Genomic DNA, 14,391 nt, shown 5'->3' with positions numbered 1-14,391 from the left:
CTCTCTCCAAGTTTCTGTTGGTTAATTATAGCATGGCATAGCTTTTCTTTATTTTTAAGTCCTTTGTGTCTGTGTATTTAAAGTGGGTTTCTTATAGGCATCATATACTGATACTGGGCATCATATCAGAGACTGTCAGTGTAATTTGACAGTCTCTGCCTTTTGTGGTTTTTAATGTGACTATTGATTTGCTTTAAATTCATCATCTAGCTTTTGTTTTTTCTACGTGCCATCCCATCTGCCATGTTTCTTTTCCTTTTCTCTTTTTCTTCTTTGGTGTTAATTCATTTTCAGTGGTTTAATTGTATTTCTTTTGTTGGCTTTATATCCACCTTTTTAGTGGCTGATTTACGGTTTATTTTATACATATTTAACTTAATAGTGTGTATGTTCAAGTAATATTATACCCTTTTATGAATAGTATAAGAACCTTGTAGTAGTAAAGTTCCATTTTTGCTTTCCTGGCCTTTGTGCCATTGCTGCCAATAATGGTAAAAATTTTTTGCTTCTGAATGTGTCAAAGACCTCATATTATGTGTAATGATATTTTTCTTTATGCAGCCAATTAGTTTTTAACGAGGTGTAAAAAGTGGATTAAAAAGTATTTTGTATTTACCCACCTATTTACAATTTCCAGTGTTCAGCTTTCATTTGTATAGACCCAGATTTCCATCTGGTATTATTTTCCTTCTGCCTAGGTGACTTCTCTAATATTTCTTGTCCTGCAAATATGCTGGTGATGAGCTCTTTCAGCTTTTTTATGTCAGAAAGTCTTTATTTTGTTTTTATTTTGCAAAGTATTTTTGATACATATAGAATTCTAGATTGCCTGTTGTCTTCTTTCAGTGTACTTGAAAGAGGTTACTCTACTCTCTCTTGGCTTGCATTGTTTCTGATGAGAAGTCTGTCACTCTCATGTTTGCTCCTTTTTGTTTAGTCTTTTTTCCCCTGGCTGATTTTAAGATTTTCTCTTCATTAGTAGTTTTAAACATTTGATTATAATGCTTTAGTGTAATTTTCTTCATATTGTTCATTCTTGAGGTTCATTGAGCTTCCTTGCTTCTAAAGTTTTATCCATTGTTCTTCAAATATTTTTTTCTGCTCCTTTTTTCTCCTCTCTGGAGACTCTGATTACATATATACTAAGCTATATGAAGTTCTTCCATAGCTCACTGATTCTCTGGGTTCTCCACCCAAACTCCAGGCTTTTATTTCCACTCTCTTTTTTCACTTCGGTAGTTTTATATTGCTTTGTTTTGTTGCTAGTTAATATTTTCTTCTGCAGTGTGTAACCTGCTTCTGTTCTATCCTGTGTAATGTTTATCAGGCATTATATTTTTCATCTTGGGAAGTTTGATTTGGGTCTTTATTTATTTATTTATTTATTTTTGGCTGTGTTGGGTCTTTGTTTCTGTGCGAGGGCTTTCTCCAGTTGTGGCAAGCGGGGGCCACTCTTCATCGTGGTGCGCGGGCCTCTCACTGTCACGGCCTCTCCTGTTGCAGAGAACAGTCTCCAGACGCGCAGGCTCAGTAGTTGTGGCTCATGGGCTTAGTTGCTCCGCGGCATGTGGGAAATTCATCCAACTTACTTCATGTATCAATAGTTTATAACTTTTATTCCCACACCAGGGCTCGAACCCACGTCCCCTGCATTGGCAGGCAGATTCCCAACCACTGTGCCACCAGAGAAGCCCTTCATTTGGGTCTTTTTTAAAGATAAATTTTAAATTTTAGAATAGTTTTAGATTACAGAAAACTTGCCAGAATAGTGTAGAAAGTTTCCATATACACCCTCACGCGGTTTCTCTTATTTTTTTTATTGTGGTAAAAATCACATAACATAAAATTTACCATCTTCACCATTTTTTAGTGTATATAGTCCAGTAGTGTTAAGTACATTCACATTATTGTGAAACAGATCTTCAGAACTTTCGTCATCTTGAGAAATTGAAACTCTATACTCATTGAACAGTTCCCCTTTTCCCCCTCCACCCAGCCCCTGGTAACCACCATTCTACTTTTTGTTTCTATGAAATTGACTATTTTAAGTGGAATCATGCAGCATATGTCTTTTTGTGACTGGCTTATTTCACTTAACATAGTGTCCTCTCCTGTAGTTTTAACATCATACATTTTTATGGTACATTTGTCACTGCATCTTAAAAAAGTCTACTTGGATCCTATGTCTTCCTCTATCTCATTCTTTTTCCATTCATAGCCAATTTTGAGAGAATAGTTTTTGCTAAATCTTTCCCTTTCTTGCTCTTCATTTCTGTTCTTTGCTACTTTCTGTTTTACATCCCACTCCACCAAAATTTCCACTGAAATTTCAGATGTCAAGATAATAATTCACTCTTTCATTATCAGTATCAGTATACACACTTCAGTCCTTATACTGACCCTTGGTGGCACACCCCAGACTCCACAGGGATAGTGTCTTCTGTGCTCAGGACTTTTCCAGACCTCGCACTATCTCTCTTCATCTGGCTGTTCATTGGTATCTTTTAATATCCTTTGTAATAAAGTGGTGATGTGGTCTACCTATGTGGAGCAGGCAAGATCTGAATTTTTTATATGACTGGCACTCAATGGAAGTTAAAAAAAAGTGTGGACTCTGGAGATCAAGCAGTAGTTCTAGTGAAAAAGAGCATCTACAGTTGCAGACTGAAGGAAAGGGGAAGCCGCAGCACAATAGGGTGAGGTTAGACCCTTTTATGTTCAGTTTATAGGAGTATATGAAATAAAGGCTCCATGGACAATTAAGTGTTATTTTGAATGGCTTTGCAGGAGAAAACATTATTCATTTAAGAATGGTATACTGGAATCCTACAGAAATATCTAGATAACATTATAAGATCCAAATATGTTGATATCTATAAATACTTGGATTTTATAGGAAGCAACAAAATAGGAAGTTTTCTGGTATTTCAGTAATATTGCTAACTAGAAAGCAAGCCACGATATAGTCTAGGCAAAGCAAATATCAGAAATTTCAACAAAGTCAGCAATAAAATATAACAAATATCAACAAATTCTTATGTAGATAGTCATGACATGTGGAGAATGCTTTGTAGAAAAAGGTACAAAGCATTCAGCAAAATAATAAATTGGAAGTAATTCTAATACCATGTTCATGCAAGCAGTGAAGCAAATACTGCATTTACTCTAAGTTCACAGCAAGCTGCAGAAGAAAATTCAAATGCGTATCAGAGGGATATAACAATAAACAAAAATATTCATAAGGATTATAAGTGTTCTAATCTTCATCATCAAAATCTGAAACATTATCATTTTCAACGTCACCTGGTCTTTCATCTCTAAGGCCTGAAAACTTTTACTGTTGAGACTTGTGACTTTTTTTTCTTTCAAAAAAAAAAACACTGCCAGCATTTTGGATTAGAAACTGCGTTACCACTATCTTCAGGCAACTAATACTTCTTAGTACCATCAAAGGACATCACAGAGGAAGTGTCATGACCATATAGCTGCAAAAGCAAATAAGACACTTTCTGCTTGGGCAAGCCTTACAAGGATCAGAGAGTTTTAGAGCCGATAGGGACATTTGTCCTCTAGGGTAGAGCGTGGAGTGGCCAGCGGAGCTTTTCCTGATGCAGACACAAAGTTTTATCCTTGGTGTGGTCCTTCTCCCTCAGGATGTTTTCCTCTTGCCCAAAAGCAAACACTGGGGGCAGGTGTGGAGACTTCTCAGTCAGCAACAGGAGCAGCACCAGAGGTAGGACAGGACCATAGTGGCCTTCGGTCCATAATACAGGCACATTAATTGGGTGCCAGGTAATTTTCTGTAACTTTTTGGAGGAAGGGAGGTGAATACTTCATATAAACTGGCGCTTAACAGTATTTTCTTTTCACTGGATTGGTGAATTCATTGAGGATTAGCACTGTATCCTTCCTTCACAATATCCTGGTACTCAAGTTTTTATCAGACGTTCATTGTCAACACGTTTGTAACTGTGGATTTAATAGAAATGTCTGAATAGATGCTTATGCCTAGGAATAGTTATGGAATTAAAGTTATTTTCTTTTTTGCCTGTTTTAAATTAAGAAAATAGTTTTCTCAGATGTGTTCAAAGAATATTTATTAAGAACCTGTTAGTGTCCAGGATGTACTCAGGGCTTTAGTTCATTAATTATTGTATTACCTTGTAATTTATAGATCAGGAAACTGAGACTTTGAAAAATAAACTGAATTGTTGATTTCTTTACGTAAGTAGTTAGTACCAGAATTGATTAATTTAAATACTTTTAAATCCTAAAAGTTAATTTTATTTCAGTTCATTTTAATTGGTATGCTGCATGCTTTTCTTATTTATAGTATACCTATAGAGTGGTATCATAGGAATTAATGTAAACTAATCAGTGTGATTCATTTGTGTACAGTGAGAGAATCGAAGAAGCTACTGACTATAATTCTGAAAAATAAAGTAAAAATTAGTAAAAGAGAAGGGAAAGAATTGCTTTTGTATTTTGATGCATCGTTAGAAATCACTAATGTGACACAAAAAGTTTTTGGTGCAGATAAGTATAGGGTAAGTTAAACTCTTTTTAATAAACATTTATTTTCATAATTCTGGAAACTTTCAGTTACTTGGGACTAAGTTTCATTGATTTTTTTTCCTACAATTCTTTATAAAATAACATGTAGATTTTTAGTCCTTTAAGTTTGTATTGTGGAATGGCCATCAGATTGTTAGCCATACCCTTTCAGTTACCGATTAGAAAGAATCTCAGATGACAGAATTAGCAGCACCTACTCAAAACATTTAATGAATTTCTGCGAGGTGTTTAAAAAGTGAAATGAGACAAAGACTTGTTTTCAAGATATTAAACATTATGAGAATTATAGAATGTGCCTCAGAAGAAGTAAGTGGCATATAGAAAATGAAGTATAGATGTTGAAGAAAGAATGCCCATTAAGAGTCAGATTTGAAGGAAAGGCTATGGAGGTGGGCCTTGAAATGGCCTTTGAAGTTAATGAATGAAATTTAGATAAGATGCTTTCCAGGACTGTGGAAGACGATATGAGTCGGATATTGTTTAACTGGGAACCAAGGTGGCAATTCATGTTATGTTTAGGGAGATGTTCAGTTGACAAGCTTGGATGGTCCACGTCTTAGTTTGTTCAGGCTACTGTAACAAAAATACCATAGACTGGGTGGCCTAAACAACAAACATTTTTTTCTCATAGTTCTGGAGGCTGTGAGTCAGATCAGGGCGCCAGCAGACCCAGTGTCTGGTGAGGGCCTGTTTCCTGGTTCATCGATGGCCATCTTTTCACGGTGTCCTTACATGGTGGAAGGGGTGAGGGATTTCTCTGGGGTCTGTTTTATAAGAGCACTAATTCCATTCATAAGGGCTCTGCCCTCATGACCTTAGCAACCCCCAAAGGCCTCCACTCCTAATACCATCCTTGGGGACTACGTTTCAACATACGAATTGTGGGGGAAACATTCAGTCTATAGCGTGCAAAAGATTTATGGTGAAGAATAGCAGATAATATGCTTGTGAGGAACCCTTACCAAAATAGGCTAAGACCGTGGTTAGTGGGGACTCATTGAATTATTCTGAAAAGAGTATTTATATGTATAAATAATAATGATTTAAGATAATTTGGCAATTTTGGAAGGAAACAGGTATAGGAAATAATTGTATTAAAATGGAAAGAACTGGGAGAAAATGACATCCCTTTGAATTAATTTTACTTTAGGAATTTACCAGAAAACAAGGCATTTCCGTTGCCAAAACATCTGTGCATATTCTTTTTGATGCAAGTGGATCACAGGTATGTGTCTGACTTACTTGATTTTTACCACTGGGCTAAGTTTAACCCTAAATAATGAGAGCACAGTAATAAAGTTCATCTTGGAGGGTGAATATCTAAAAAATAAATTGTCTCAACATAATGCCCCAATAAGATGTATATACTTTTTAAACACATTAATAATCATTTATTTCAGTACAGAAGGTAGATTGTTATTAATACCAGTTTTGGTAACTTTAAATAAAAATCAGAAGTACATGTTCTTCCACTAATGCCAAAGCCTGTATTATGTCTATTAACATTTGAAAAAGGACTAAAAATTATAACAGTACATAGATATAAGACAAAAAGAATTGACCTTTATGAGTGTGAGATGAATGAGCGCTTTACGAAGTCATCCAGTGATTGAGAACTTCCTATGGTTTGCAGTTTTAAACACTTTTTCCTTATTCTCCAACAGATTCTAGTCCCAGAAAGTCAAATCTCACCAGTCGAAGAAGAACTTGTTAGTTTGAAAGAAAAAGCTAACCCCCAAGAGGAATTTGCTAAACCTCCAAAATGTATCAAAAACAGTAATCAAGGAGACATAAAAAATAGTCAGCCTAAGGTATATATGGCATCAAAATAGTCATTTATAAAATAGCATAGGTCAAATCATTGCTATATATAATTACAGAAATAAGCATCTAGAATTCATATGTTCATCAGTAACATTTCAGAGTATTTCCCCTGCATTTTACAAATGCAAACAAGAGTTAGTGTTTCAGCAGACTGTGTTTATATGTAAGGTTTAGGGATTTAGGACAAGGTATACTATACACTTGTAAGTTTCAAATTAGAGATATATAGGAAAGTAACTACCACTTTTTGCATTTATCCTTTCTGTTCTGTCTCTGCACTGGCCAATACAAATTTATAATGTAATGTTCTGTTTACTGGCATGAGGAAAGAAAGCAAAATACTAGGTTCTTTCTCCTCCTCCTCCTGCTCCATTGAGGATCTCCTCTAGGCTGCATGTGATAGAACCATTTCTCAGCCGCCTCTCCACATCTTGCTGTGACACTTGACATTGCTAACAGCCCTCTCTTTCTTAATGTCCTCTCCTTTGTCTTCTATGTTAGCATTTTAATTCTCTTTTTACTTCTGTTACTACATCAGAGATACTTTCTCTCACTGTCTCCTAAATGTAGATTTGCTCTAAAAGCTTGATACCCAGCTTTCTGAACATGTCTATGCCTTCTCCCTTAGAGAGCTTCCTTCCTGTGCATAATTTAAGCTCTTAAAATGTACCAGGCTTCTGTTCAAAGTTCTATAGCTACGTTACTCTTTTTCTTTTTTCTTTTTTTTTCTTTTGTGGTACGCGGACCTCACTGTTTTGGCCTCTCCTGTTGAGGAGCACAGGCTCCGGACGCGCAGGCTCAGCGGCCATGGCTCACGGGCCCAGCCGCTCCGCAGCATGTGGGATATTCCCGGACCGGGGCACAAACCCGTGTCCCATCCATCGGCAGGCGGACTCTCAACCACTGCGCCACCAGGGAAGCCCTCCACTTACTCTTTTTATATTTCCCTTGGTTGTGTCTCTTCAAGCCCTTTCCTAAAGTCTACCTCAAACTCTATCTTTTGCCTCAAGTTTGCATCTGCCTCCATACTTCAGTAATGTTACCATTCATTTTTCTGATGATATCCTTGATTCCAAACTCTTCTCCCCCCATACCTAGAACCAAGGTGCTAGTGATTGTTCTTTCATAGTATCTCTCACATCGTTTCCTCCTTATTATTCCCTTTACCGTTACTCATTTTAGCATATGTAGGTTATACAGTAACCTTCTAATAGTGTCTTTGACACTATTGCTCCATTTTGTGAGCTACCCTGTGTCGTACACCACTGATTTTTCTTAATACCAGTATCCTCATAGCATTCTTCTGCTCAGAAAGCCTTGTCATCTCTGTGTTTATCCCATTAAATCTAAGTTTTGACTTAGTTTGAAGACATTCTGTAATTTAATACTACTCTATCAAAATACCCTCCACTTTAGTATGGTCAGTTGCTTTACTGTCTCTTTTTTTATGGCATGCTCATTCTTGCCTCTGTACTTTCATTCATGCTGCTTTTACCTCTACTTATCTAAAGTGTACTTACATTTGTAAATCTTTGTTCATTTTTACTTTCTTAATGGAGCTTTTCCCGATTATTTGTTTTTACTAATCTCTCACCTTTAGGCAACTATAACTCTCACAGGCTCTTCCATACATTGTGTTACTATTTTTCCCTGTAGTCTGTGTCCTTCATTAAATTAAAAGTATCATTTTTGTCAACTGTAGTTCCCTCAGATGATTAGATTATAAAAGCCTTTTTTGGTCTTTATATCAGAATCACAACTTGAGTACTTACTAAAAATGCAGATTCTTAGAGCCCCCCCCCCCCAACCCAAACCTATTGAATCATAACACAAACTCTGGAAAAGATCTTAACCACACTAAAGTTTGAAAAACATTGCACTGTTGTTAAATACCCACTGTGTTTTCAATAAGGACTAACTGTTTGAAGCATTTATATGAATAAGTAACTTTTTGGATCTCATTCATTATATACCACTAGAACTGTAATTTCTTTAAGAAGAATCTGCTGATTCAGTAGCTTATTTTCTGGTTAATCTTAGAATTCACTTTTCTCCTGTCCTTCCCCACCTTTCCTCCATTGCCCTATATACATACCTACTCAAAACTCCATCAATATTTTTTTCTCTGTCTTAGAGGCAGGTGCCTTTTTCAAAACAGCTGTCTTCTCCCTCTTTATGGTTTGTCATCATGTACTCCTTTGTACGGCATCCTCTGGAACTCCTGTCTCCTGTAGTCCCTCCTCTGCTCTTATCAGTCATTCTAGGCTAAAGTTAGAAAATGCACATCTTTTTTGGAACACTAACTTGTGTGCCACTGAGTCTCTGAACTCCTGTAGCTGCATTTTACTCCAAAGGCAGTTTAGTCTTCACAGAATATTAATACAATTTTTTAAATGTGTGAAAGTTTTGAACAAGGCTTAAGGTTATGAAAACTTTCACAAACAAGTTTACATAAATACGTGTTCCAAACATTATCCTTATGTAAAAATACAATAGGAAATTGTGAGCCAATGGTTAACTAGATAAACTGAGTGTCAATAAAATATTTTCAGCTAATATATAAAGGTACAATAATTCCAAGTCTGGATATTCTTTAAATATTCTTTAAAACAACATCCTTTACTTGTTTCGGCTATCTATTCAATACCAAACGTTAGGATAAAATCCCTCAAGTCAGGCTAAACTGCAGATATTTCTGGATATCATATTGTTTATAAAATACCATATGTCTTTTGTGTGTAGTCAAGGTGAAATGTTGTGAATAAAATTACAGGATATTTAATTTCAAAAGAGAATGTATATTTACTGTGGGTTTTTTTTTCTCATGGTTTAAGATAATTACTCCTAGCAAAAGAAAAATGTCTGAAGCATCAATGATTGTTCCTGGCTCAGATAGATACACTGTGAGAAGTCCAATATTTTTAGTCAATACATGTAAGTTTTATTGCCTTTGAAGATTCCTAAAAAGTATTATTGTTTTAAGCTGGCATTTTTTAAATTCAGGAGTATTCTGGACCTAATTTATCTAGAGGATAATTTGGGGATATAAAAATTAATAAAATACGAACCACAAATGTCTTCTGTCAAAAAATTACAAATGTCTGAGAAGTTTAATGGGTATCCATATAAACATTATTCAGAATATTAATATCCAGCATTAATAATTTGTTGTAATTTTAAGTGAGAGCCAGCATAACACAGTGGATAAAGCATTAAATTAATCAGGCTGCTTGGGCTTGTTTCCCCACTCCTGGGTATGTACTTTATAGCTAAGTTTAGAACCAGTTTCCTTTCTATGAAATGGGACTGAAGTGTCTAACCTCATCAAATTAAACTGTTTAAAGGATTAAATAAAAATTATTCATTAAACAAATGTTGTGAAACATTTAGACAGTGCCTGGTACATACTAAGAGCTAAATAAAAATTTTAAAATAATCTGATACTGTGTACTAGTTGCTATAAACACAGTATTATTTAATCTTTATGACAATTTAATAGTGACCTTCTGTTCCCAAAATCTGATTGCCTACTGGGAAATTATCTAATATTTGACAAACTTCTCAAACTTAACAGGTCCAAAATAAATTCATCTTTCCACCCTCCCTGCCAGTTTTTCTCCATTTCTTACCTTGGAATATGGCGTCCATATCCAGTTACTCATCTAAATCAGAAACCTGGGACCCATCTTAGAATCCCCTTTTTTAACCTTCCTCAGCAAAAAGTGTCTCAGTGAGAACAACACAGAAAATCCTACAAATATAGCAGTCCTTTGTCCTCCTTTTTAGCAACACTACGAAGAAGAAGAATTAAACCACCACTGCAAATGACGAGTTCTACAGAAAAACCTGGTGCTTCTAAAACATTGGAAAATGGAGTGGATAATGCTGTATCACTTAAATCTAGACCGTCTGAAGAAAGAAATAGAGGAGATAATACAGACAAAGTAACTTTACTTTGAAAGCATTTTTAAATAAATTTTTATCAAATTATTGTAGAAATACATAATTGAGCTAATTTTGCAAGCAGTGAGTGTTTCACTTTTCCTACAGTATTGCTTTGTAAATTTTTTAGATATCATTTATTGTCCTTGAAAGTAAGTTCTTATCAATCATTTACTGTGCTAACAGTAAAATTTAGAAATATTCATTCAGTGTAACTGATTTATGCCTTCACTAGGAGAAATGGACTTGCCATCATTCTTTAGTTTATTATACAAATTAGTGTCTGCTATGGGGAAGGTTCTGGTTTAGAAATATAAGACACAAGTGGAATCTTTTAGTATCTCAAAGTCTAGCATGGGAATTAGACAAATTAATAAGATGATTATAATACTGTATGTGTTCTCAGATGTACATACAGGATGCAATAGAAACCTAGTAGAGGGGCAAGTGCCTAATCCCAGAGCTGGAGGGGAAGCTGAAGATCAGGAGATGCTCTTTTAGGAGATGGAGAAGAGTTGATTTTTGGAGGGTCAATAAAGGTTATTAGTCACATGGACATCGAGGAGGGCATTCTTTTCAGGAAGTTGAAGGGGGGACAGAGCAGGGAATGGATGAGAGAAAGTTGTGTCTTGGAGAAATAGGTAATCAGAGATACAGATAAGTTTGTAGATGAGGAGGAACACCTGAAAGCTTTTGTTTTCTCTGAAGTGTGAGCATGGTGAGCTTCTCCTGGGGACAGAGCCTTGAAGTAGAGGGCTCAGAGACACACAGAGGTTTGGAATAACTACTGAGAGAGAATGGAGAGGGGGAAGAATAAGTACAAGTGTTAGGCAGTGTTGAGGGCCCAGTTCAATTTTAAGACTATGAAGCTTATCATGGCATTAGTTTAGAAGTAAGTATAATTTCCTCAAATAAAGCTTAGCAGCCTTGGTGTTACAGTAAAAAAAAGAAAGATGGTGGATGTAAAAAAATTTTTAATGGTTATGAGGCTGAAAGATAAAGGGTGCAAGAGTTGAAGATATTAGGAAAAAATAGTCAAAGTAATGGTTCAAATTGTCTAGCTAAGTGTTTCTTAATAGGGGCAATATTGTTTAGCTGTGCAGTGTGGTTCTGAATGTTGTAGGATGAGAAGTGTCCTAGGCCTGTGCTTACTTATTGTCAGGAGAGCCCTTCTGTCATTGTGACAACAAAAAACACACCTGTACATTTTCATACTGCTCCTCTTCCAGTAGGGAAGACAGCCAGGATGAGGCAAAATATCTTAGTTAGAGGGTATATTTTTCTGATAGTGATGGCAAATTTTTATTTGGTCCGGGAAGGTATGTATCTGTGGCTGTGGAAAGAGGGAAGCTTGCTACAGTCAAGAAGTTACTTGTGCAGTGGCCAAAACTTTATAAAATAAGTTAATACTTCATAATTTCCGGTTCATATGTATGTTAGTGAAAAGACAGAATAGATGCAGGCTATGAGATCAATAGCAAGAGAAGATATGCCATGGAGGTGCTAGAAATTCTCAGAGAGGAAAATTGAATTATTTTTCTAGCTGTGGCTGAGATCAGAAAATTTGTAGGATCTTCTGCCTCCTTATCTGCAATGAAAGTTACTTTCTTGTGTTTTAGGATAGGCAATATTCTAGAATGGGCATAATCGTATGAAATAAATAGAAATACTATCCAACTTTTAATAGTAAGGCAAAAAAGTTTTAAACTTTAATACTCTGACTTTTAAAAGTTGTTTGCATATAATGCCTTAATTCAAATTTATATTAAAATTTCTCCCGTTTATAGCATATCGAAACTGATAGAGAAAAGACAGAAAATAAGGACATTGAATTCCCAAACCAAAATTTTAGTAAGTAATCTTTGGTTTAATTTTAGTCATCCTTTATACACACACACACACACACACACACACACACTCCTCTCTATACTTCCCTTTCATTTATTTGAAAAAAAGATTTATAATGAATACATTCAGCTTTATGCAAAGAACTTAGAGGTTACAAGAAAATATAATACAGCCTTGGTTCCCAAGAAGTTTGGGTCTGGGAGGGGGAAGATGAGATCAGTCAATCTTTCCATCCCAGTATGTGAACTTCGATCAAATTCTAGCTTTCATTTTACCCTGCCAACTGCACGAAAAAATGAAAATACCATAATTTTTGTTTTATTTAGGTGAACTCCAGGAAATTGTTCCTGATTCACAGGCAGTGGGAAAAATAGATAAACCTGTGTAAGTATGAGAAAACCCATCAAATCATTTAGCCTATAATAATGTTACTTTTAGATGAGTGTAACAAATTTAAAGGACAAGGCCTTTATATTCTTAGAGTGTAGTATTGGTCATAGAATTTATCATCTTTCAAGTATTATTATGATCGCACAATGGGGAATAGCCTATATGTTTCTTCAACCAACGTAACTCTTTTCAAATTGACTTAAAATGAATGAGATTTTAAAACAATAAAGAATGAATGTGAAGAAAATTAACCAAGTTTAGATATACATGAAGACGTGTAAGATATGTGAGATGTATTTAGGTAGATATCAAAATAGTAGCAATAATGGAACTTTTAAAATAATATTCTTTAATCTTGATCAATTATATAGTAAATTTTAACTTTCATCAGGACTTTTCATACTTGACTGTTAAATTTCTGTCAGTAAACATTGACTAAATAAAAAGAATCAAGGCCTTATATCAGTCATAGGCTAATGTTTTGTGATAAGCAAATGAATTTATTTTGCAGGTTACCTGGTGTTTTAGACAACATCTGTGGAAATAAAATGCACTTCAAATGGGCACGTTGGCCACCTGTAACAAATATTAATCTGTGTAATAACAAAAGAGCAAGTACTTCATCAGGAGACACATTTACTCAAGGTGAAACACAGTTTTCTCTGTATATAAAATAGTTGTTCAAGGAAATACTCATTTCTTGAAATGTCTTAACAAATATTTTGGTTTTAACAAATTTTGTATATGATCAGTTTATAAATTTAATAAGGATTAATTTCTCATTTTCCCATTAGATATTGTTATCAACAAAAAACTTACTAAACAAAAATCATCCTCTTCAATATCAGATGATAATTCTCAGGAAATGGGAAAGGTGCAGTATGGGAAAGAAATAATGCAGCATAACAAAATACATAAAGCAGAAGTAGAAGTTTGCAAAAGAAACAAACAACAACAACTAAATCATTCTAAACATTTGGAGGAGAAAAATACTGAAAATACAAAGCAGAGTGATTGGCATATTGAATCTGAAACTACTTTAAAATCAGTTCTCCTAAATAAGAAAGTTGAAGAATCTGTGATCTGTAGGAAGAAATATATACTGTCAAAAGATGTGAATACTGCTATCTGTGATAAAAGCCCTTCTCCTAGAAAAAATGCAGAAAGTCATAGAAAATCAGGGGAAAGACTGACATCTGAATTTAATTCCTGGGATTTGAAACAAAAAAAAATGGTGAGCTTTCAGTATGTTTTATTTCTGCACACCCATAATATGCCTACTTAATAACATAAAGTGAAAGAAGCTTGATTAATTGCTACAAATTTAGTGTTTGTAATACCCTGTCCTTTTTTTAATTGAAGTATCATTGATTTACAATATTACATTAGTTTCAGGTATATAACATAGTGATTCAATATTCTTATAGATTATACTCCATTTAAAGTTATTACAAAATAATGGCTGTATTTCTCTATGCTGTGTGATTTACCATTGTTGCTTATCTATTTTATATTTAGTAGTTTGCATCTCTTAATCCCTTACCCCTATCTTGCCCCTTTCCTCTTCCCTCTCCCCACTGGTAACCACTAGTAATACCATGTTCTTTAATTCAGGCTTAGACTCTGAGAGTGCATGCCTCCTGAACCCCTTTCTGACCTCTCCCCAGTCCCAGCCCTGATAGAACCTATGTGCCTGCTGGCACATAGCTGGCATGTAAATAGGTATAGCATGAATGAACCCTGCAGTTCCTTGTCTCCTCTTACTGGGTCTCTCCCACTCTGTCCCTTAGATTCTTCTGAACATGCATATAG

The 14,391-nt window shown here is 35.1% G+C and overlaps 1 protein-coding gene across 1 annotated transcript in view; it reads left to right on the top strand.

Moving 5' to 3' along the window:
* Positions 1–14,391, top strand: part of SYCP2 (synaptonemal complex protein 2) — a 58,985-nt gene that overhangs the window by 19,333 nt on the left and 25,261 nt on the right. Inside the window, exons 14-22 of the mRNA XM_073793145.1 lie at positions 4,399–4,547; positions 5,726–5,800; positions 6,240–6,386; positions 9,234–9,333; positions 10,186–10,343; positions 12,129–12,192; positions 12,516–12,573; positions 13,091–13,224; positions 13,374–13,813. Of these exons, the coding sequence (XP_073649246.1) occupies positions 4,399–4,547; positions 5,726–5,800; positions 6,240–6,386; positions 9,234–9,333; positions 10,186–10,343; positions 12,129–12,192; positions 12,516–12,573; positions 13,091–13,224; positions 13,374–13,813 (1,325 nt within the window). The remainder of the gene's footprint in view (positions 1–4,398; positions 4,548–5,725; positions 5,801–6,239; positions 6,387–9,233; positions 9,334–10,185; positions 10,344–12,128; positions 12,193–12,515; positions 12,574–13,090; positions 13,225–13,373; positions 13,814–14,391) is intronic.

This window comes from Tursiops truncatus, chromosome 15, assembly GCF_011762595.2.
Source record: "Tursiops truncatus isolate mTurTru1 chromosome 15, mTurTru1.mat.Y, whole genome shotgun sequence".
Taxonomy (NCBI): domain Eukaryota; kingdom Metazoa; phylum Chordata; class Mammalia; order Artiodactyla; family Delphinidae; genus Tursiops; species Tursiops truncatus.
The sequence above is the reverse complement of the archived record's forward strand: the minus strand, read 5'-3'. Positions and strand labels throughout refer to the sequence as shown.